The 22541-nt window shown below is 40.6% G+C and overlaps 2 protein-coding genes across 2 annotated transcripts in view; both read left to right on the top strand.

Moving 5' to 3' along the window:
- The first annotated feature begins 9218 nt into the window (after positions 1-9218).
- The window catches only part of LOC118838255 (zinc finger protein 883-like), a 29908-nt gene continuing 16585 nt past the window's right edge, over positions 9219-22541 (top strand). Inside the window, exons 1-2 of the mRNA XM_036745499.1 lie at positions 9219-9328; positions 22139-22257. The gene's annotated coding sequence lies outside the window, so the exon portion shown is untranslated. The remainder of the gene's footprint in view (positions 9329-22138; positions 22258-22541) is intronic.
- On the top strand, positions 14184-14747 carry LOC118838256 (ATP synthase subunit O, mitochondrial-like). The gene has a single exon (XM_036745500.1). The coding sequence runs from the start codon at positions 14184-14186 to the stop codon at positions 14745-14747; it is 564 nt and encodes a 187-aa protein (XP_036601395.1).

The following is a 22541-nucleotide window of genomic DNA, read 5'->3' as shown; positions in this document are numbered from 1 at the left end:
ACAGCCTGTGCTCCACTCTCCCCCGGTACAACACACTTTTCCTGCTGACCTTCTAAGTTGTCTTTGGTGTCTGTGTGCTGAAAAGTCTAGAAACCGCCACTGCTGCCACTGATTCAGTCACCCTGAGGCCTGCTCCTAGTTTGCTGGGGCCTGGTCTGCAGCCACTGCTAAATATCTAGAGATGGCCACCTACAATTGATGTCTCCAATTCCTTTCATTTCACTCTCTTTGAAACTCTTTGCAGTTTGGCTTCCAACTTCCTTGTTCAACTAGAACAGTTCTCTGTGAAGTTATGACTCCTCTCCAAATGGCCAAATCCAATGGCCTTTTCTCAGTCCTCATCTTTCTTGACCTCTCTGCTACCTTTGATTGATTAATCACCCCCCTTTTCCTGGATGCTCTCTTCTCTAGGTTTTAGGGACACTAGTCTCTCCTGTCCAAAATGAAATTCCTTACCTTCTGACCCACCCTCCCATCTTCTTCTTTGACTACTGCTATCCAGTGCACCACACTGCCAATCATCCAGGCTCATAACCTAGGTAATCACCCACTCCTCATGCATACCCACACACTCACAACCCACAATTTAATTTTTTGGAAAGTCCTTTCGACACTACTTTTGTAGTGTCTCCTATACGCTCCATCTCTCCCAACACTGCCACTTTCCTGGTTCAGGCCTGTCTAACTAATACCTGTGGTACTGCAAGAGCTTTCTGCTTGGTCTCACTGTCTCAATTCTCTCTCCAGTCCACTCACTCCTCCACAGAGCTATCAAATCCATATTCCTAAATGAACCACACTTCTTACCATGGTACTACTTCCTCAATAAGCTCCAGGGACTCCCTATCATCAGGATCAAACACAAAATGCTCTGGCTGCTAACATCCTTCATCATCTTCCCCTCCTCTTCCTTGCCAGTCTTCTTTCACCTTACACCTTCTCCACATGTGATAATCCAGTGCTACAGGCCTTCCTTCTTTTCCTTAAACAAGATCCTCCATCTCTTGACTCCAAATGTTTTTCTTGGCTGCTCCTCATGACTGGAATGCTTCCTGGACTTCCCTGAAGTCTCACCTAAAACCCCATCTTCGGCAATGAGCGTTTTACAGTATTTCTTGACCTTTGTGACTTTCCTCTCTTGATTAATTCTAATTGATCCTGGATATGGCAGGTCTCCACATAATGATTTGCCTGTTGTCTTCTTTACTAGTTTGTGAATTCTCTGAGAACATATGTTGTCCCTTTCCTCTCTTTGTATCTATGGCGCTTAGCTCAACGTCTGACACATAGTAGGTGCTTAATACCTGCTTGTTGACTTGAAGAACATCTAGGAAAGAGCTCTTACAGGACAGTCTCAGTCCTTTTTGGATGCTTTGAGGAGATTTCCATGCACCAAATTTCTAAACAATGACTTCTTAAAGGATCACAGATATATCAGTAGAAGGGAAATAAAAGGCCATGGAAATAAAAGTCCAAACTCCTTGGGCCTATTTGACACAGGATACATAATGCTTCCCTTTCCTCAAAATGGAAGATCAAATCTTTCCTGAGAACTAGAATTCTTTAGCATGGGGAATAAGGAAGAAATGATGATGGAGAACAAATTCTACTTTACTCCACTTTATGGAAAGGGGACATGCAAGTGTTTCAAAGATCAGCTAGCAGCTACTGTGGCTGTGTAAAACCAACAACAACCAGCACACAGAACACTGCAAGCCCGGGTTCTTTCGATCTGCTTTACTAAGGAAAGCAATGTTAAGGGGTTAACAATCTTACTTTAATCCAACATACAAATATCATTCACTTAGTTCAGGGGAAATAGCCAGCACCCTCAACTTCAGAGCAAATACAAACAAATTACAAACACACATTTATGAACAGACCAAATACAATTCACAGTTACCAAAGAACCATCAACATCTTAGTTCAGCCAGGAGCTCGACAAGGCTGGCTTGGAGTCACATGCCACTCCTGCTGTGGCTCAGAGCTCCAAAAGAGAAAGCCAACCTCTGCGATTATATATCCTATTCAGGGCTAAAGATGAGTCACACATGAGAGTCACCCACGTGACCTAAAATCGTCACAAAAATGCAACTTATACCCATGTGGTTCAAAAGCCTCTGATGTCACAAACATGTCACTCAAACTCATGTAAACTAGGCTTTCTCTTGAGGCAAAGAGGTCATCAAGGAAATAAAGGCCAAACTCTTCAAAGGCACGTGGTTGAATAAGTGCTAAGAGCCCATCTTGATTCCCAATACAGCAAGCAAGGACCACAGGATGGTTCCCAGGACTCCTTCAGAATAGTTGAAATGGTATTTATTGTTTTGAGCTTGGGTGTGGGTAGATCATGCAGCCAATTTAGAACTAGAAAATTCTGTCTTTGTTTCCTTCCTAGAAAGATGGTCACATTCCATGGCTTCCATTATCTAGTTCAGTACTGAGATCCCTGCGTCTGGAGTCATGAAGAATTGAGTTCAAATCAGCCTTAGACAGTTACTAGTTGTGTCATTTAACCCATTTGCCTTAGTTTTCTCAATTGTCAGATGCAGAAAATAATAGCACCAAACTCACAGGGCCTTATCAAAACAGATGAGTTAATACTACAACAGTACTTAGCACAGTGCCTGGGACATAGTAGGCCTATATAAATGCTTATTCCTTTCCCACCATCTCTGCTGGAATTTGGGGGAAGAATGAAAGAAGAATAAAGACATACTTGCTATGCAAGGCAAGATTAAGATTAATGAGCTACAACTTTACAACCCACAGAGGAAGAATGTGTCTTGTTGGATAGGGGTTTCCCTTCACTGTCCATCTTCAAGGTAAATCTGTATGAACAGTTTTCAGAAATTTTGCAGACAAAATTTGTGTCTAGACAGGGGCTAGGCTAGATAATCTCTGAGATTAGTTCAAAGTCTGAAATTCTATAAGCCTTGTTAGTTTTGCAACCTGAAGCTACCTAAAATAGGAAAAAAAAATGGTTTCAGGAGCTGTCACAAAATGCAAAGACCTATTATCAGGGAAAACAGGGAACAGAAAGACCCTATTGAGAGAGCACCACTTTTGCAGATTCACAGTTACCCAGGAAGTTGTGCTGTCCTACGGAATGCAGGTTCTGGGAATTTTCTCACATGACAACCTTGTATAGTTCTTTCTGAGAATAGTCGAAGAGGCACTATTCCTCCTGGATAAAGTCCACAGCTACGTCCTTGAACATCAGTGACTCCTAACCATCAAAAATTCCTAAGACTTAGAGCTGAGACTTCAGAATTCATCTAGCAGAACCCTCATAAAAGTATAAGAGGAAACTGAAGCACAGAGAAGGGATTTCCTAAAGGTTATCTCATTTATGAAGTGTTGGATCCAACATTTAAAACTGTTATTATTTAATAGTTTTTAAGTTATTAAAACCAAATGAAATGAGAAAAGCATTTTATATTTTCAGTTGGAATAAGGTTGAATAATATCTTATCATGAAAGTATATGCTCTAGAAGGTATGTATTCTATCAATGAGGTATGAGAATCTATAGAGTGTAGTAGCAGTTTAGATTTGAAGATCTTTCCCCCCCCATTAGTAGACCATGTGACCTTGCTTATGTCACAGGAAGCCTAAGTCACATGTAGTGGGAGGAGCTTCCTGACAGGAAAAGGAAGTTACGTCACAGGAAATGCTGAGAGAGAGAGGGGAGAGAGCGCCAGCACAAGAGCTGTTATGGCTATTAATGACCATTGTGACTGTTAGAGCTGAGGTAATGAAAGTCAGCCTCTGATAGCTGAACAGACTGTAACACCTCTACTGTGAGTTTGTCTTTGGGAAGATCCCCAACAGGGGGTCTGAGAGGTTTTGAGATGGTGAGGCTCCATGTTGTGATACTATGTATCAGATACTTCACTGTTGTGATAGATTGAGTAGATGGCTTGTGGGATATGGTTCTCTGGTGTCTGGTTTTCTCTGGTTTACTTTTTCTACCTTCTACGTGGAGAGTCTCATATACTTTTGCGATACAGAACCACGTAGGCATTTTGACAATTATCATGTACATTGTTATTATTGCCTTACTGATACAAGGAGAAAGAGAGGTGATATGAAACTTTTTCCTCATCAGAACTCTCCTAGTGATACGTTAAGAAAATTCTATGAAGAGTTTGTAAAAAAACTGTCAGGTTTTGTGTATTCTAGGGGTAAAGACATTATCTGTGATCATGAAAAGAGAACAAAGAAAATGAAATAATCTAGTTAAATCTCCTAAAAGTCTAAGATAAAGTCTTATCTACAAGAAAACATAAAGAGATTCATAAGAGATAGTAATAAGAATCTGGACTGTACTTAGTAGTATGGGATTTTAATGAGTCAAGTGAAGAGTTAATTCTGGTTATATTGAGGGCTTGAGGTAACCATGGATAAGACTTATCAGAGGCAAAATATCTCACATCTCTGCTTTATGATTGCTTTCACTTGTTAATGGCATATATTAGTTAATTTTCACATTTCACAACCTGGAAAGACTTACATGAACTGATGCAAAGTGAAGTGAGCAGACCAGGAAAACATTGTACACAGTAACAGCAACATTGTGCAATGATCGACTATGAATAACTTAGCTCTTCTCAGCAATACAGTGATCCAAGATAATTCCAAAGGATTCACAGTGGAAAAAGCTATCCATATCCTGAGAAAGAACAGGTATAGTCTGAATGCAGACTGAAGCACACAATTTTTACTTTCTTTTTTGTGTGATGTTTTTCCTTTTGATCTGTTTCTTCTTTTACAACAAGACTAACATGGAAATATGTTTTATGTGATTACACATATACAACTTATACCAAGTTCCTTACCCTTTTAGGGAGGGGGAAGGGAAGGCAAAAGAGGGCGAAAATTCGGAACTCGAAAATTTTTTTAAAAATCAATGCTAAAAATTGTCTTTCTATGTAATTGGCAAAAATAAAATAATATTTAAAATAAACTATTAATAAAAATCTATTTTTAAAAATTTTCATAATCTAGAAATAAGAGTAACTATGATGAGGAAAGGAGGGTTCCTTGATTCATTAAAAATGTAATATTTCATTACCTGGGGTTGGAGACTGACATTGCCAGTTTATAAGAAGTTATCTAAAAATATCCCTAAAACTCTAGGACACTGGAGAGCAAAAGTCAGGATAATGAGTTATAAGGTAGATTGAGTGATGAACTACAAGAGATTAGACAGATGTGGAAATGCCTTGATACTTGAGAAGGGTGAACTATTTTTCCAAACCTCCTACATGAAGAACATGTGTTTGGCCAATGCCTTCTTATTTGATGTTCTCGCATTTCATTATCTGTCATTTCCATAGTGTTATAATTTACTTTTTCAGATCTTCTATTACTTAGGAACAACTCTCAGTCATGTGAATAATATTGTCTTTTCACTTTCATTCTGATTTCTACTTTAACACACCTGATTTTTTGAAATCTATATTTCTCCTTTAACTTCCTTTTATTTCTTAATTATTTAACTTCTGAGCAATTAAGGCATTTATTAATCTTTTCCCACTTTTGAGATTCCCAGGAATTTACAAACCTTTCCTTTTCACTAGGATCTCTTGACTCACAATTCTTCATTGCATGGCATCTATTCATAGTATGAGTCTTACTAGAGGAAGGTAGTACCTTTGTTGATTGATAATTCTTGTCCAATTGATTCTTTAACTCACAAAAGAAGCTATTGCAAATCTCTTCTTTCTCAAACCTCTCACCTGCATCCATCACTTCCATGAACTCCAAACTCTATTTAAAGAGAAAGTTTAGCTCACATACCTTAATTCTCATTTGATTCCATTACCTTTGGACTTCTTTGAATGCCATCTGCATTACTCCCCAGGAAACTTATTGTTGGGACATCTTCCTGGAACATCTTATCACCTTTAGTACTCTACCTCATCTCTACCTTCTGCCTCTCTGATTAGAGGGTAGGGCATGAACTCCAAATGTACATTTAAGGAGAAGGGTGAATTCTGACATTTTATTTCTCACTTGGTTGCACTACTTTGGGACTTCTAACTTCTCTACTGTAGCCCTGTGTTCTCCCATTTTCCCAGTGAGCTTCTTTTTGCATGTTGTCTTCCCCCTTGAAATTCTAAGTTCCATTAGGTCAGAGACTGTCTTTTTTGGTATTTGAATCTTCAGCTCTCAGCATACTGTAAACAACTTTTATTGACTATTAACCAACAGTCTCATCTGAATATCTTGCCTCTTATTTTAATTTAAAAACTGAGGCCATTCAACATGAGTCACCTCGGATCACAGTTATCTTTCAGACACCTCAGAATGGATGTTCTGTAGATATCTTAAATTCAACATGCCCATAATAGAACTCATCACTTTGCCCCTAAAGTTTCCCTCACCCTCCTGCCTTCCCTATTACTGTTACAGGCAAGAACGACCTTCAAGTCCCTGGAGTTCAAAACTTCAGTGTCGCTCTCGACTCCTATTTCTTATCCTCTTTATCCAGTCTTTTGCCAGTATCTCATTTTCTTTTTGCAACATTTCTCAAATAAAGTACTTTCTCTGATGCAGCAATGATCTTGATGTAGAACCAAATCTCTGGACACTACCAATAGCTTCCTGGTGGATTGGCCTTCCTCAAGATCGATCCCCCCCCCCCCCCATCCAATGCAGCCTCTTTTAAGCCAACAAAGCGATTTTCCTACACCAAAGGTCCAACCACATCATTTCCCTACTCAATAAACTGTAGTGTAGGTGGGAGAGGAAGGATCTAGCAGTTTCAGGGACCAGGAAAAGCTCTTTTAGAAGGTGAGATTTGAGCTGAGACTCAAAGGAAGCCAGGAGGTGGAGGTGAAGGGGAAAACATTCCAAGCATGAGAGATGGCCATTGAAAAGGCACAGACTTAGGGCATGGAAGGTCTTAACCGAGTATCAGTAATGTCAGTAGATCAGAGTGGTAGTGGGGGAGGGGGGGGTAAGTTGTAAACAGAATACAAATTTAGTTGGAACTAGTTACGTGGCACCTTCTGTATTACAAGTGCATTATAAGTAATATCTGTTACAAGAATTTTCAGGATGCTTGCTAGCCACAGTCAGATAAGTCAGCACAGGTACACTACTATAGCTTTTTATGGACACAGTTGCTTACGTGGTATCTCCTACATTAGACTACAAACTCCTTAAAGGCAGGGACTGATTTTGCCTTCCTTTTATCCACACACCACGGTGCCCAGCACAAAGTAGCCACTTTCTAAATGCTTTCTGACTTGAACTAAGAAATGGCAAATGAGAGGGATTCAGAAACACCTAGGTAGCCTTGTGTGAAGTAAGGTAGAGTAAATGGACCAGGGGGACAATTTTTGCTGACTACAATATTGGAAAGGAAAACAGCTGGGGAAAACTTCAGAGCTTGGCTCAAGTCTTGTCCAGACAGGAGGCATGTATGAAGTGCTTTTCCTTCACTTTCAGTTGTTATAAGGGAGAGCTTTCAAAAAAAGAAACAGAAGAAGGGGGAAGAAGGGGTGTGTGCATGCAAGCAATGCAAAAAGATAGCAAAGAAATGACCTCTCTGTTAATAGAGACTATTGACTGAAGTCAGTTTAATGAGGGAGGACTTAAAAATCAAAAACAGAAGGGCAGCAAATTGGAGTGAAGTTATTGCTAGAGATGAAAAAGAGCTAATCAAACAGAAGAGGACAGGGCACTGTTAACTCTGTTTCTTTTTTTTCCTCCCTTTTTAAAGAAACAATAGGTAAGAGGGATTGGCAGCTTCATAGACAATCTTCTGTATCTATGGAAACAACCATGTTTGCTGATGGAAATTTGCATATGGAAATCTGTTTTGTGTGAGTGCACATATAAAATCTATATCAAGTTGCTTACCCTTTTAGGGAGGGGGAAGGTGAAGGAAGGAGGGAGAAAATTTGGAACTCATTTTTTTTAAATCAATATTAAAATTATCTTCCTATGTAATTGGGGAAAATAAAATATTAAAAATTTAAAAATAAACTCAAAAATCTATTTTTAAAAAGTTTCATATTTTATTATAAGAGTATTTATTTATATTTATTCATATTTATTATAAGAGTAACTATGATGGGGAAAGGAGGGTTCCTTCATTTATTAAAAATGCTGGAAAAGTCAACCTTCGCCGACGCTGGTCAAGCCCGAGGCTACACTGCACTCACCTGCTAGAGGGGTCTCTGGGGTCCAGGGGACATTCCCTCGGGCTCCCTGCTCGGGCCAGGTCTTGGTCCTCTTCAGGCTGAGCAGGGGACGGGAGCCGTCTTTCCCCTCACTCCCGGGGCAGGGGGCTGGCCTACAAGGATTCAGAGGGTGAGACCCCTGGGGGGGTCACAGAGCCCCTGGCACTGCCTTGGGGGAGGAGTACAGCGGGGTGGACACGGCGACCACTTCCCACCCTCTTACTCCTTGTCTTTCGTCCTATCCCGTCCCGCACCGGCCCACGAACCCCCAAGAGGCAGGAAGGGGCTTCCCACGGCAGGCGGCTCCGGATCCCGGGCTCTTCCTGCCCGGGAGGTTCCGGGCCGGGTCTGGGGGTCGGGCTATGGGACCCCCCCCGGGAGCCGGGCCTGGGAAATAAGCGCGCTCCTAGTGGGACACTCACCGACAGCTCTGAGGCCCAGACAGGGGAAGCCAGGGTCAGGGAGGGTCCGCTCTGGGCGGCTCCTCCCAGCCCCAGGGCCCGGCTCCGCCCCGCCCCTCAGGTCCCGGAGCCTTGCAAGCCTCCAATAGCGCTCAGGGTCACAACCCGAGGACCCTGTCCGCCTCCTGGCCAGAAACCCCGCCCTCCATCCCTGGCCTTAGCAGACACCCAAGCTCCACCCCCTCTGGAGATTCCCGGGAGAGCAGAGGAAAATAAGCCCTCTGATTGGTGGAGGATAGCGTGCCCTCTGATTGGCAGTAACTATCACATTCTCTGATTGGTGGGAGGGTAACATGTTCTCTTATTGACGGGAAGGTATCGCGCCTTCTGATTGGCAATGATGAGGTCGCTATGAGCTTCTGCTCTGCCCTTCCTGGCCAAGTGCTAGAAAAGAGTTAAGCCGTTCTCGGTGCAGACAGCCTTTGCCCCTCCTTGTAGCCTTCTTATGTCCAATCAAGAACTCTGGGGGAGCCCACGTTTGCCCTAACTTGTGATTAAATGAGGGCATAAAGTGAAGGAGTGGGGCGAGTTTCAAGAAGCTTCATGAGAATTCTGGGAAATGTATGTCTGGGCGCATGCGTCGTCGCTTGGCCTGGGGGCGGAGTGGAGCTCCCCGGTCTTCAGAGCTGGAAGAGGTTTCTGAGCCGCTGAGTTCGTGCGTGTTCGTGAGGTACCGCCCACACCCCGTGTGATCAGGTCGGGGGGAGCAGCCCCTGCCAGCGTAGGAGGGTAGATGGGGGGGAACAGGTGTGCGAGGTAGAATGGGGGTGGTGACAGCGCCCCGGGGAGCGTGGATCTCCTTGGTAGTTTAACTGAAGGATGGGAAGGGGGTTAAAGCAGGAGGGGCGGAGGGGATGCTGCGGTCTTTGGGGAAGGGCGTGAGCCCTGTCAAAGAGGTGTTGGGAAGCAGCCTTTTAAAAAAATATATACTTCATTAAATACTTACAATTACATGTAAAAATTTTTTAACAATTTAAAAAAAATTTTTTTAAGTTCCAAATTCTCTCCTTCCCTCCCACTCCTTTCTTCTTAAGAAAGCAAGCAATTTGACATGGGTTATAAAAATGAAATCATGCAAAACGTATGTCCCTATTAGACACATTGCAAAAGAAAACAAAATAAAACAATAAAAAGGAAGTTTGTTTTGTTTTTTTTTTAAAGAAAAAGTATGCTTCAAGTCGCATTCTAGTTCCCAAGTTCTCTCTGGACGGGGATAACATTTTTCATCTTGAGTCCTTGGGAATTGTCTTGGATCATTGCCTTGATCAGAGCAGCTAAGTCTTTCACAATCACCCTTACAATATTGCTTTTACTGTGTACAGTGTTCTCCTGGTTTTGCTCATGCATGATTTCATATGTCTTCCCAGATTTTTCTCAAATCATCCTGCTTGTCATTTCTTATACCACGAGAGTATATCATTGCAATCATATATCACCACTTATTCAGCCATTCCCCAATTAATGAGCATCCCCTGAATTTCCAGTTCTTTGCCACAAGAAAAAGAGTTTCCATAAATATTTTTGAATAAATAGGTCTGTCACTTCTGCTCCCTTCCCCCCCCTTTTTTTATTTCTTTGGGTTAAAGACATAGTAGTAGTATTGCTGGGTCAAAGCATATACACAGGTTTATAGGCTTTGGGGCATAGTTTCAAATGATTCTTCAGAATGGTTGGATTAGTTCACACTTCATCAACAGTGTTTTACAGTTCCAATTTTTCCACATCCCCTCCAGCATTTACCATTTTCCTTTTCTATCATATTAGCCAGGTAGCCAGGTGGTATCTCAGAGCTATATTCATTTGCTTTTCTCTAATCAGTAGTGATTTAGGGCAGTTTTTCATATGACTGTTGATAGCTTTGAATTGTTCTTCTGAAAACTACCTGTTCACATCCTTTGCTCATTTATCAATTGAGGGCTGTTATTTTTATAAATTTGGATCAGTTGTATATATAATTGAGAAATGAGGCCTTTATCAGAAAAACTTATCGTAAAATTCCCCCTTCCTCAATTTCCTGTTTTCCTTCTAATTTTGGCTGCATTGGTTTTGTTTCTGTGAAAGCCTTTTAATTGCATGTATTCAAAATCCATTTTACTTCCTCTAATCCTCTCTATCTCTAGTTTAGTCATAAACTCTTCCCTTATCCATAAATCTGAGAGGTACATTTTCCATGTTCCCCTAATTTACTTATGACATCACCTTTATCCATTTTGACTGTATCTTGGTGTATGGTGTAAGATGTTGGTCTATGTCTAGTTTCTGCCAAACTGCTTACAATTTTCTCAGCAATTTTTGTCAAATGTTGAGTTTTTACTTGAAAAGCTTGGTTTTTGATTTATCAAACACTAGATGACTATAGTTATTTACTACTGTGTATTGTTTTCCTAATCTATTCCACTTATCCACTACTTTATTTCTTAGCCAGTACCAGATTGTTCTGATGATTATTGCTTTGTAATATAGTTTGAAATCTGAAAATCCTAGGCTGCTATTCTTCATATTTTTTTCCTTATTCTCTTGATATTTTTGTTTCTCCAGATAAATTTTGTTACTATTTTTTCTAACTTTATAGAATAATTTTTTGCTAATTTGATTGTTATGGCACTGAATAAGTAAATTCACTTAGGTAGAAATGTCATTATTATTATATTGGCTTGGCCTACCCATGAGCAATTAATATTTCTCCAATTGTTTAGATCTGTCTTCATTTTTGTCAAAAGTATTTTGTAGTTGTGTTCATATGATCCCTGGTTTATCTTGGCGGAAAGATTCCCAAGTAATTTATATTGTCTACAATTATTTTTAGTGAAATTTCTCTTTCTATCTCTTGCTGCTGGATTTTGTTGGTAGAAATGCCAGTGATCTGTATGGGTTTATTTTATATCCTACAACTTTGCTAAAGTTGTTAATTGTTTCACGTAGTTTTTTTTTTTTTTAATTCTTTAGGGTTCTCTAAGTATACCACCATATCATCTGCAAAGAGTAATAGTTTTGATTCCTCCTTGCCCATTTTTCTTCCTTCAGTTTCTTTTTCTTGTCTTATTGCTATAGCTAGCATTTCTAATACAACATTGAATAATAGTGGTGATAATGGACACCCTTGCTTCAGTTCCAATCTTATTGGGAAGGCTTCACATTTATCGCCATTACAGTTAATGCTCTAGGTTTTAAATAAACAGTACGTATCATTTAAGAAAGGTTCCATTGATTCTTATGCTTTTTAGTGTTTTTGATAGGAATGCGTGGTGTATGTTGTCAGAGCCTTTTTTTGCATCTAATGATATAATTATATGATTTTTATTATTGATATGGTAAATTAGGCTAATAGCTTTCCTAATATTGAGGTAGTCCTGCATTCCTGTTATAAATCCCACCTGGTCATATTGTTCCAAGTGCAATTTAACAAAGGGCAGAGTAAAGCAATTCTCTGAACAAGATATCCTTTATTAACAGCAGAATGCAGCCTGGTAACAAAGGGGTCTTACTGCCAGGCTCCATTTGTGCCAAAGACTTGGAGGGGGGGCCCATATCACCTTTTAAACGTACGTGTATCTTCCTTCTGATTGGCTTGACAGCATATGATTTGGATATCTTCCCCCAGCAAACATAAGGCAAACCTGATTGATGAACATTTTAATAAGGCAGTGAGTTAATTATTCTCAACTCCTCCCTATTACTTTATTGTTAGGGGGCAGGACTAATCCTCAGGATTAGTCTATAGCTAGGGAAAGTGGGCTGGTTTTCAGATGTGGTTGATAGTGCCCCTAAAACTCAAGGAATGCTAGTTGCCCCATGGACCCAGTTGCCTCTAATATTCTTAGCTTGCTTTCACTGAGGATAAACACAGCGTCAAGGTCAGCTACCACACTGATGGTAAATTCTTCAATTTGAAAAGATTACAAACCAAGACCAAGTAGAGGGAGTATTGGTACATGATTTTCTGTTTGCCGATGGTTGTGCCCTCAATGCAGCCTCTGAAGCTGAGATGCAACAAAGTATGATCTGCTGCTTGTGCTAATATTGGCCTAACAATTAAGACCAAGAAAATACAGGTGCTCCATCGGCCACCACCACACCGTCCATACGTGGAAACATCAGTTACAGTAAATGGAGAAGTTTTGAATGCTGTGGATAAGTTCACTTACCTTGGTGTAGTGTACTTTCCAGGGATGTACACATTGATAATGAGGTTGACCCATGCATTGCCAGATCTAGCTCAGTGTTTGGGAGGCTCTGAAGGAAAGTATGGGAGAGAAGAGGTATTAGACTGACTACCAAACTGAAGGTCTACAGAGCTGTGGTGTTGACCTCGTTGTTGTATGCCTGTGAAACCTAGACAGTCTACCAGCGCCATGCCAGGAAACTGAATTGCTTCTATTTGAATTGTCTTAGGAAGATTCTGAAGATCACCTGGCAGGATAAGGTGCCAGACACTGAGATCCTTACTCGAACTAAACTGCCAAGCATTTAAACTCTGCTTCAGAGAGTGCAGCTCTGATGCGTTGGCCCTGTTGTTTAAGTGCAAAATGGATGCTTGCCAAAAAGACTATTTTATGATGAACTCACACAGGGCGGGCATTCACATGGTGGTCAGAAGAAGCAATACAAAGACATTATCAAGTTTTCTCTCAAGAGCTTTGGAACTGATTGTGTGACATGGGAGACGTTGGCACAGGACCGCTCTGCATGGTGTGCCCACATCAGAGAAGGTGCTATGCTCTATGAACAAAGCAGAATTGAAACAGCTCAGAGGAAATGCAGGCTGCGCAAGTTTGGAGTATCCACCCTAAATGTTCACACAGACTACTTGTGTCTGACCTGTGGTAGAGCATTCTGAGTTCATTGGCTTGATCAAGCACAATTGGACACACTGAATCTTGACTCAAGCCTAGTGATGCCATTTGGTCTTTTTTGAGAATGAAGAACAACAACCACCATTACCATTAGTAATCTTGGCTAGAAAAAACATAAGCCATCTCAATCAGGTTTTCACTAGCTTAGTCTCTCTATTGGAGACCAAGTCACTCTAAACATTGATTAGAAGACACTAGAATCATCCCCTGGAGGTGGGCCTTAGCTCAAACTGGCTTCTGTGTGTGGGGTTAACAGATGCAAGAGTCCTTGCCCAGGTAGTAATTACCTTGTTCAGTTAAGCCCTTCAGAAACTGCCTGACCTTCATAAGTTGGGTCTGAGGAAATGGATAGATTCACAGATGGTTGTTAAATAATATTATCCCATATTAATTTTCCTTTGTAGTGAATGATTTTTGTGCTATATTACAGCAATCTCCTTACTAGTATTTTATTTAAAATTTTTGCATTGATAGTTATTAAGTTTTCTTTCTCCATTTTTGCTCTCCCCGGATTAGGTATCTAAATTTTATTTGCATAATGAAAGGAATCTGGTAGAACCCTTCTTTACCTATTTTTTCCAAATTGTTTATATAGGTATTGGTATTAATTGTTCCTTAAATATTTGGTGGAGCTCTGAGCTCCGGTTTGACCTACAGCAACCACAGGAGAAGATGGCGGTGCCCAGTGTGTCTGGGATGCTCCAGCAGGTATGCCACTTCACCATTTCAGTGGGCAGACCATTTGCTAAACTCGTCAGGCCTCCAATTCAAGTGTATGGTCTAAAAGGTTGGTATGCCACTGCTCTTTATTCTGCTGCGTCTAAGCAGAATAAACTGGACATGGTAGACAAGGAGTTTCTCAGAGTAACAAAACTTTTGAAGGATCCCAAAATGATTGACTCTATTATGAATCCCCATATAAAGCATTCTATTAAAATAAAAACCTTAAGTGACATCATAGCAAAAGAGAAGTTTTTCCTTATCGCAACCAACCTCATGAAATTTTTTGCTGAAAATGGTTGCTTAAACAATACCCCAGGAGTCATTTCAGCATTTTCTACCACGATGAGTGTGTATCGTGGAGAAGTACAGTGCTCAGTTACTACTGCATCTACTTTAGATGATGCAACTCTTTCAGAATCAAAAACAGTCCTGAACAGCTTCCTAAGGAAAGGCCAAGTCCTGAAACTGGAGGTTAAGACTGGCCTTTCAATCATGGGAGAAATGATTGTATAGGAGAGAAATATGTTGATATGTCCGCAAGAACCAAGATCCAGAAGCTAAGCAGGATTATGAAGGCAGCTGTTTGAAAGAAACATTTTTCCACAGCTCATCAATGGAACTTGCAAAAATTGTGGAAAAAATGAAGTACTTGGAAAATTAAAAAAAAAAAAACATTTGGTGGAAATTACTTGTGAATCTATCTGGTCCTGGGTTTTTTTTATTTTTTTTGTTTTTTTTTTTTGTTTTTTTTAGGGAGCTCATTGATGGCTTGTTTTATTTCCTTTTCTAAGATAAGGTTATTTAAATATTCTATTTCCTCTTCTGTTAATATGACTAGTTTATATTTTTGTATATTTTTGTCCATTTCACTTAGATTGTCAGTTTTACTGGTATATAATTGGGCAAAATAACTCCTAATAATTGCTATAATTTCATCTTCATTGGTGGCGCATTCACCCTTTTCATTTTTCATTCTAGTAATTTGGTTTTCTTTTTTTTATTTAAAATTTTCATTTATTGACAAATTCTGTGCAGTAGGGTTTCAGGACAGAAAATGCTTTACAGTTCTGGAGCATGCTTATTATAGCATGAATGAATGGCAACAGCTGATCTAAGCCTCATTGTGGATGACCTGCCTGCTGAAAGTCTTGTGTGTTATTTGAAGTAAATTCAGAATTTTGTTGCCATGATTTGGAAATTTGTTATAGAGGCACCAAAGGAACTAATAAAGTTCAGCTACCCATAATATGTCTATTGCTGTGTATTGTTTCCCCTAGCAACAAAGATTTTCTTCTTTTTTAAAACCAAATTAACCAATGGTTTATCTATTTTATTGTGGTTTTTTTGTGACTTTGTTTATTAGTTCAGTGGATTTTTTTTTTTTTACTATTAGTTTTATTACTCTCTCCTTTGATTTTAAGGATTTCCATTTTGGGTGTTTAATTTGTTCTTTTCTAGTTCTTTTTAGTTGCATGCTGAATTCTTTGATCTGTTCTTTCTCTCTTTTATTGATGTAGGCATGTAGGGATATAAATTTTCCCCTAAGCATTGCTTTGGTTTCATCCTGCAAATTTTGGAGTGTTGTCTCATTGTTATTATTCTCTTTAGTGAAATTATAGATTGATAGAAATATCATTTGTTCTTCAATCCACTCATTTTTACGATTAAATTATTTAGTTTCCAATGAGCACATTTTCATAGCCCTTTGAGCATAGTTCCAAATTGTTCTCCAGAATGGATGGATCAGTTCACAACTCCACCAACAATGTAACAATAGTCCAATTTTCCCACATTCTCTCCAGCATTTATCATTTTCCTGTTTTGTCATGTTAGCCAATCTGACAGGAGAGATATGGTACCTAAGAGTTGTTTTGATTCCCATTTCTCCAATCAGTAGTGATTTAGAACATTTTTTCATATGTCTGTAGATATTTTTAATTTCTTCCTCTGAAAACTGCCTGTTCGTATCCTTTGACCATTTCTCAATTGGGGAGTGACTTGTGCTCCTATAAATTTGGCTCAGTTCCCTGTGTATTTTAGATATGAGGCCCTAAAGTAACATTTTTATGAAGACCTGGAGACCCTAATCATCCATGTGTCAAAAGAGGACAAGCTTATAATTCTGGGTGACTTTAATGCTAGAGTAGGCTCAGACTATCAGACATGGCAGGGAGTTCATGGGAGGAATGGAGCTAGAAACAGCAACAACAGTGGTCACTTACTACGGAGGACTTGTGCATCTCATGACCTTCTCATCACCAATACTCTTTTCTATTTACCTAAATGCAAAAAAAAACTTCACGGATGTACCCTTGCAGCAAATATTGGCCTTTAATAGACAATGTAGTTATAAGGCAAAGAGATGGGCAAGATGTGAGAGTGATGAAGTCAGTGTTTGGTGCAGAGTGCTGGACTGATCATAGACTTATCCTTTTCAAGCTAAATATTTGCATTCAAAAAAAGCGGTGGCCCCCAAGGCAAAATGATTACCAGAAGAATTAATGTCAACAAATTAGAGAGCTTCTCTGAGCAGTAACAGGTTGTTGCTAACTTGAGGGAAAGGGGAGCCGACACACAGTTGGCAACAATAGGGGAGAAAAGGAGTGGGCAGCTTTAAGAGATTTGGTGTACAGCACTGCATTTGTTCATCTGGATCAAAACACTTGGAAACATCAAGACTGGTTTGACAGAAATGATGGGGAAATTCAGATTCTGCTAAATGAAAAATGAGAACTCCACAGGGTTTACCAGCAGGATGGGTCATCCCCCTCTAAGAAGACAACATTTATTCCCATCAAAAGTAAAGTACAAGCAAGCTTAGAGAAATGTAGGATTCTTGGCTGAATAAGAAAGCAGATGAAATTCAGTTTTGTGCTGATAGTAATAATCCAAAGTGCTTTTATGATGCCCTGAAGGCTATTTATGGGCCAAAAACTTGTGGTATATCTCAACTATTCAGTGCTGATGGAGCTGGAGAAATGGGCTGAACACTTCCATCGTGTTCTCAACAGACCATCACCAATCGATGCTGAAGCAATTGACTGTTTACGTCAGGTTGAAATCAATGCCCTCTCTAGACAGATTTCCAACTGAAGAAGAGGTATTGAATGCCATTAAGCTTCTTTTGTGTGTCAAAGCACCTGGTGCTGATTCTGTTCCAGCTGAGATTTACAAGGTGGGGGGCCCATTGCTCATACAAAAACTGACTGAAATTTTCTGGGTTATATGGCAAGAGGAGGTTATCCCTCGGGGAGTTCAAGGACACCTCTGTTGTCCAACTCTATAAAGAAAAAAAGAAATACATTGTCCTGTGACAGACTACATGGGATTGGGATGCGGGGGTGGGGGGTTGTCACTGTTTTAGTCATTACCAGCATGAGTCTTGCCAAAGTCCTCCTTAATAGACTGATCCTTCACCTGGAATATGGTCGTCTGCCTGAGATGACTTCCATTTAGATGGCTGAAGGCTGCCTCCTTTACTTTGGGTTTGCTGGCTAGATTTCTTTCTCAAAAACCAAGCCTTAAACCCACCTCAGTCTGGAGCTCATAGATTGAACAATAGGTCCCCTGCCCTCCTAGCACAGAGTGAATGTGAATACTAAATTGTAACTATTTCTCTTTTGGCCAGGAACCCTAAGTCTTCCCCTCCCAGTTTGATTTTTTTTTTGAGTTTTTGATTAAAGAGGCCATCCCTTGATTAACTTCTTAAAGAGGCCTATTCACTGAATGAGTATTACCTCACTCAAAGTGAGAATCTGAAAAGACTTAGCTTGAAAGGGCCAGGGTCTCCCAGTGCATCCTGGGCCATCTCCAGTCATCCTGGTGAATATCAGGCCATTTGACCCAGATTGCTCTGGAGGAGAAAGTGAGGCTGGTGACCTTGCACGGCCCTCCCTCACTCAAATCAAAGTCAACTGCAAGTCATGTCATCATTTCCCTGATATCATGGTCCTCTTCAAGAACATAGGACAAACACACAACAACAACAATAACCAGTGTGGCTTCAGAAATGACCAAAGAACAGTTCATATGGTGTTTGCTGCCTGACAAGTCCAGGAGAAATGCAAGGGGCAGAACAGAGGTCTGTACACAATATGTGTAGATCTGACCAAGGCCTTTGATACTGTCAGTTATGAAGGTTTATGTAAAATTATATTAAAATTTGGTTGCCGAGAGAAATTCATCAATATCATATGTCAATCTCACGATGGCATGCTTGCCTGGGTTCTAGATAATGCCCTATGTTCTCGTGCTGTTCCAGTCACCAGTGGGAAACAAGGCTTCGTGCTTGTTCCCATGCTTTTTAGCATGATATTTTCAGCCACGTTGTCAAACACCTTCAATGAGGATGAACACGGCAGCAAGGTCAGCTGTCTGATGGTAAAATTCTTCAACTTGAAAAGGCTACAAGCCAAGACCAAAGTGGAGGGAGTGCTGGTGCATGATTTTCTGTTTGCAGATGATTGTGTACTCAATTCAGCCTCTGAAGCTGAGATGCAACAAAGTATGGATCAATCCTCTGCCGCTTGTGCTAATTTTGGCCTAACAATTAACAGCAAGAAAACACAGGTGTTTATCAGCCACCACCATGCCATCCATATGTGGAACCATCAGTTACAGCAAATGGAGAAGTTTTGAATGCTATGGATAAGTTCACTTACCTTGGCAGTGTACTTTCCAGGGTTATATATATAGATAATGAGGTTGACACATGCATTACCAGAGATAGCTCAGTGTTTGGGAGTTTGTGAAAGAAAGTGTGGGAGAGATGAGGTATTAGGCTGCCTACGAAACTGAAGGTCTACAAGAGCTGTTGGGCTGACCTCATTATTGTATGTCAGGGAAACCTGGACAGTCTGCCAGTGCCATGCCAGGAAACTGAATCGCTTTCATTTGAATTGTCTTAAGAAGATTCTGAAGATCAACTGGCAGAACAAGATACCAGACACTAAGGTGCTTTCTCTAACTAAACTGCAAAGCATTCAAACTCCATTGTAGAAAACACAACTCCGATGGTCTGGGCACCTTTGAATGCAAAAGGTATGCTTGCTAAAAAGACTGTTTTATGGAGTGCTCACACAGGGCAAGTGCTCACATGGTGGTTAGAAAAAGCGATACAAGGACATTCTCAAGGTCTCTCTTAAGAACTGGAATTGATTGTGTGACATGGGAGACACTGGCACAAGACCACCCAGCATGGTGTGCCCTTCTTTTCAAGAAGGTGCTTTGCAGTATGAGCAAAGCAGAATTGAAACAACTCAAAAGAAACGCAAGATGTGCAAATTTAGAGAATCCAACCTCAAATTGGTCATATGAACTATTTATGCCTGATCTGTGGTAGAGCATTCTGAGCTCATGTTGGTCTCATCAGCCACAGTCTGACACATTGTAACTTGACTCTAACATAGTGAAGTCATTTGAGTCCTCTTCAAGAATGGGCATATAATATAGTATATAGCATATGTGTGTCCATATATATCCGTATAATAGATATCATAGCAACTGATGATTTCACCTATGATCAATGCTATTTCTTTTCTACTATGTCTATGGAAATGTTTTTCTTTTTGGTGGTATTCATTAAATTCATCATAAATTTTAAAAATAAAGAATTCTTGGATTCTTTTGAGACTTAGCTCAAAAGACGCCTTTTCAGGGAGCTTTTCTGATCCTTTATTTACTGTAAGATTGTTGTTGAATCACTTCAGTTCTGTCCAACTCTTTGTGACCTCATTCGCAAAGATACTGGAGTGGTTTGCCATTCCCTTCTCTAGCTCATTTTGCAGACGAGGGACTGAGGCAAACAGGGTTATGAATATGAATCTTTTTTTACTTCAGGCCTGGCCTTCTATCCACTGTGCCAACTAGCTAACTCTCCTCTGTGAGATCCCCTTCTCTCTACTCTTTAGGTCTCTTTATGGTAGCCCAGTGGATAGAGAGCCAGGTCTGCAGTAATTGAGATCTGAGTTCAGATGCTGCCTCAAACCCTTACTAGGTGTATGACTGTGGGCAAGTCATTTAACCTCTTCCCCAGTTTCCTTATCTATAAGAATGGGGATGATGATAGTATCACCATCTCTTAAAGTTGTTTTGAGGATGTCAGTCAATGGAGGGGCAGCTAGGTAGTGCCCTGGAAAGAATGGGGAGCCTGGAGTCAGGAAAGCTTAAGTTCAAATGTGACTTCAGACACTTACTAGCTGTGTTATCCAGGGCAAGTCACTTAAACCTATTTGCCTCAGTTTCCTAGATGAGAAATGAGCTAGAGAAGGAGATGATAAAACATACTAGTATCTTTGTCAAGAAAATCCCGTAAGTTGGACTTGACTGAAATAACTCAACTACAAAAATTAATAAACATTTACTGAGGGCAGGTTACCAGCTACTGTGCTGAGCCCTGGGGATAAAAAAAAAAAAGACAAAAGACAGTTCCTGCCCTCAGGGAGCTTACAGTCTAATGGGGTTGACAACATGTAAACAAATCAGTACAAAGTAAGGAATAAATTCAAGTTTAAAAATACAAGCTTAAGAAAAAAAATTCTCCAAAATACTAACAATTAGGCAAATTAGATGTCTTACCAGTCTTCCTATATCCTGAGCAAATGCAAAAGTTGCTAGAGGAAACTTGACTACCTCCTTGGCTCCTCCCAGGTACTCCTGGACCAAAGCTGTTCTGTGAGCTGAGGGAGGGAAGGAACCCAGCTGTACAGCCTGGGGTGCTTTGCTGGGAGGGGGAGGGCACTCTCCCTGGGAAGCTCTCCTTAGCACTGGTTCTGCTCCCAGGACTGCTGAATCTCTTAAAAGGGGCTGGAGACATGGGGCACGTGGAACTGACCATGCTGGGGTGCTGGCCAGCTGGCCTGAGGGACTCAAGTGCCAGCAACCTCTCCCTTGGTTTTCAGAGGGTGTGCAAGGTGTAGAGGCTTACAACATTCTCATGCTGCCATCTGACACAGTGGAAGGTAAAATTCCCATTAAAAAGTGTTTGCTTTAGGGACAGCGAGGTGGCACACTAAGTAGAGCACTGACCCTGGAGTCAGGAGGACCTGAATTCAAATTTGGCCTTAGACAGTTGACACACTTACTAGCTGTGTGACCTTGGACAAGTCACTTAACCCTAATTGCCCTGCCTTCCCCCGTCAAAAAAAATAAAAGAGAAAAAAAGCTGTCAAGACCCATTGCCTCCAGTTGTTCTCCTCTTACTCACTCTTCAACGAACCTTTACAGTCTGACTTCTATTCTCATCACTCAACTGAAATTGCTCTCCCTAAAGTTGCTAATGTTAATGACTTTTTCTTATTCTTCACCCTGCCTGAACTTTCTGCGGCATTTGACACTGTATGGCTACTTTGTCTTCCTGGATGTGTTCCTTTCTTTGGGTCACTGTGATATACTCTTTTCTCATTCCCCTCTTGTCTGACTACTCCTTTCCAATCTCATTCATCATTCATGTCCCACCTTCTAATTGCGAGTGTTCCCAAGGCTCTGTCTTGTACTGTCTTCTTCCCTCACTCTATATTTTCATTTGGTGACATCAACTTCCACCTTCCATGGATTCAGCTATCGCATCTATGAAGGTGACAGCCTGACATTCCAAAATATTTTTTTTAGATTGAGATGATAGCACAAAAGTTTACACAATTCTAAGGAATTACGAGGGAGAAACAATGTTTTGCATGTGACCAATTTTATTTTGGGTACTGAATTTTATGGGTTATTTCATGATTAGTGGTTTAGGAAAAGTGTGGATTATCATAATTAATATTTTGTTATCAAGAATTGTATGCAGACAGGTTTATTTTCAGCAATCTCTAGAAAGATTATAGTTTTTAGTGGTTACAGGAACCTAACCTCCTATTTCCCATAAGGTCAGCATTCTTGTTTTTTTACTTTTATGTTGTTTCTAGGAATGGTACCCTATCAAAATTGAGAATTGACAGTTGGTCTGAGTCAGGACCCCAACTGGTACCCTGCTTCTGCTGGATGCCCTTTCTATTTCACCTCATCCTTCCCTTCTGACCTCTTGGTGAGTATCTTACAGAGATACGAGGATCATGATTCTCTCCCAGGCCTGGCTCCTGAGCTGGCTTCCAGCCACTTCTTCTGGTTCAGGTACCCCATCATATCCCCAGTGCCCTGGGGTGCCATCTCCTGCTTTACCAGTAGGTTATATAGCCCAACCTTCAAATCTAACCCAGAGCATCAGTGGGAGGGAGAGTCTAATTCAGGAGTCATGGAGACTGACTAGTTTCCTCCATCTGGGATATGAAACTCCTTCCTGCCTCTTGGATCTCTATGGGAAGATGGGGG

Source organism: Trichosurus vulpecula, chromosome 2, assembly GCF_011100635.1.
Source record: "Trichosurus vulpecula isolate mTriVul1 chromosome 2, mTriVul1.pri, whole genome shotgun sequence".
Taxonomy (NCBI): Eukaryota; Metazoa; Chordata; class Mammalia; order Diprotodontia; family Phalangeridae; genus Trichosurus; species Trichosurus vulpecula.
This window is presented reverse-complemented; position numbering and strand designations above follow the sequence as displayed.

What these genes read in the sequence shown, in the direction of transcription:
- LOC118838256 (XM_036745500.1), top strand. Translation starts at nt 14,184, where the DNA reads ATGGCGGTGCCCAGTGTGTCTGGGATGCTCCAGCAGGTATGCCACTTC.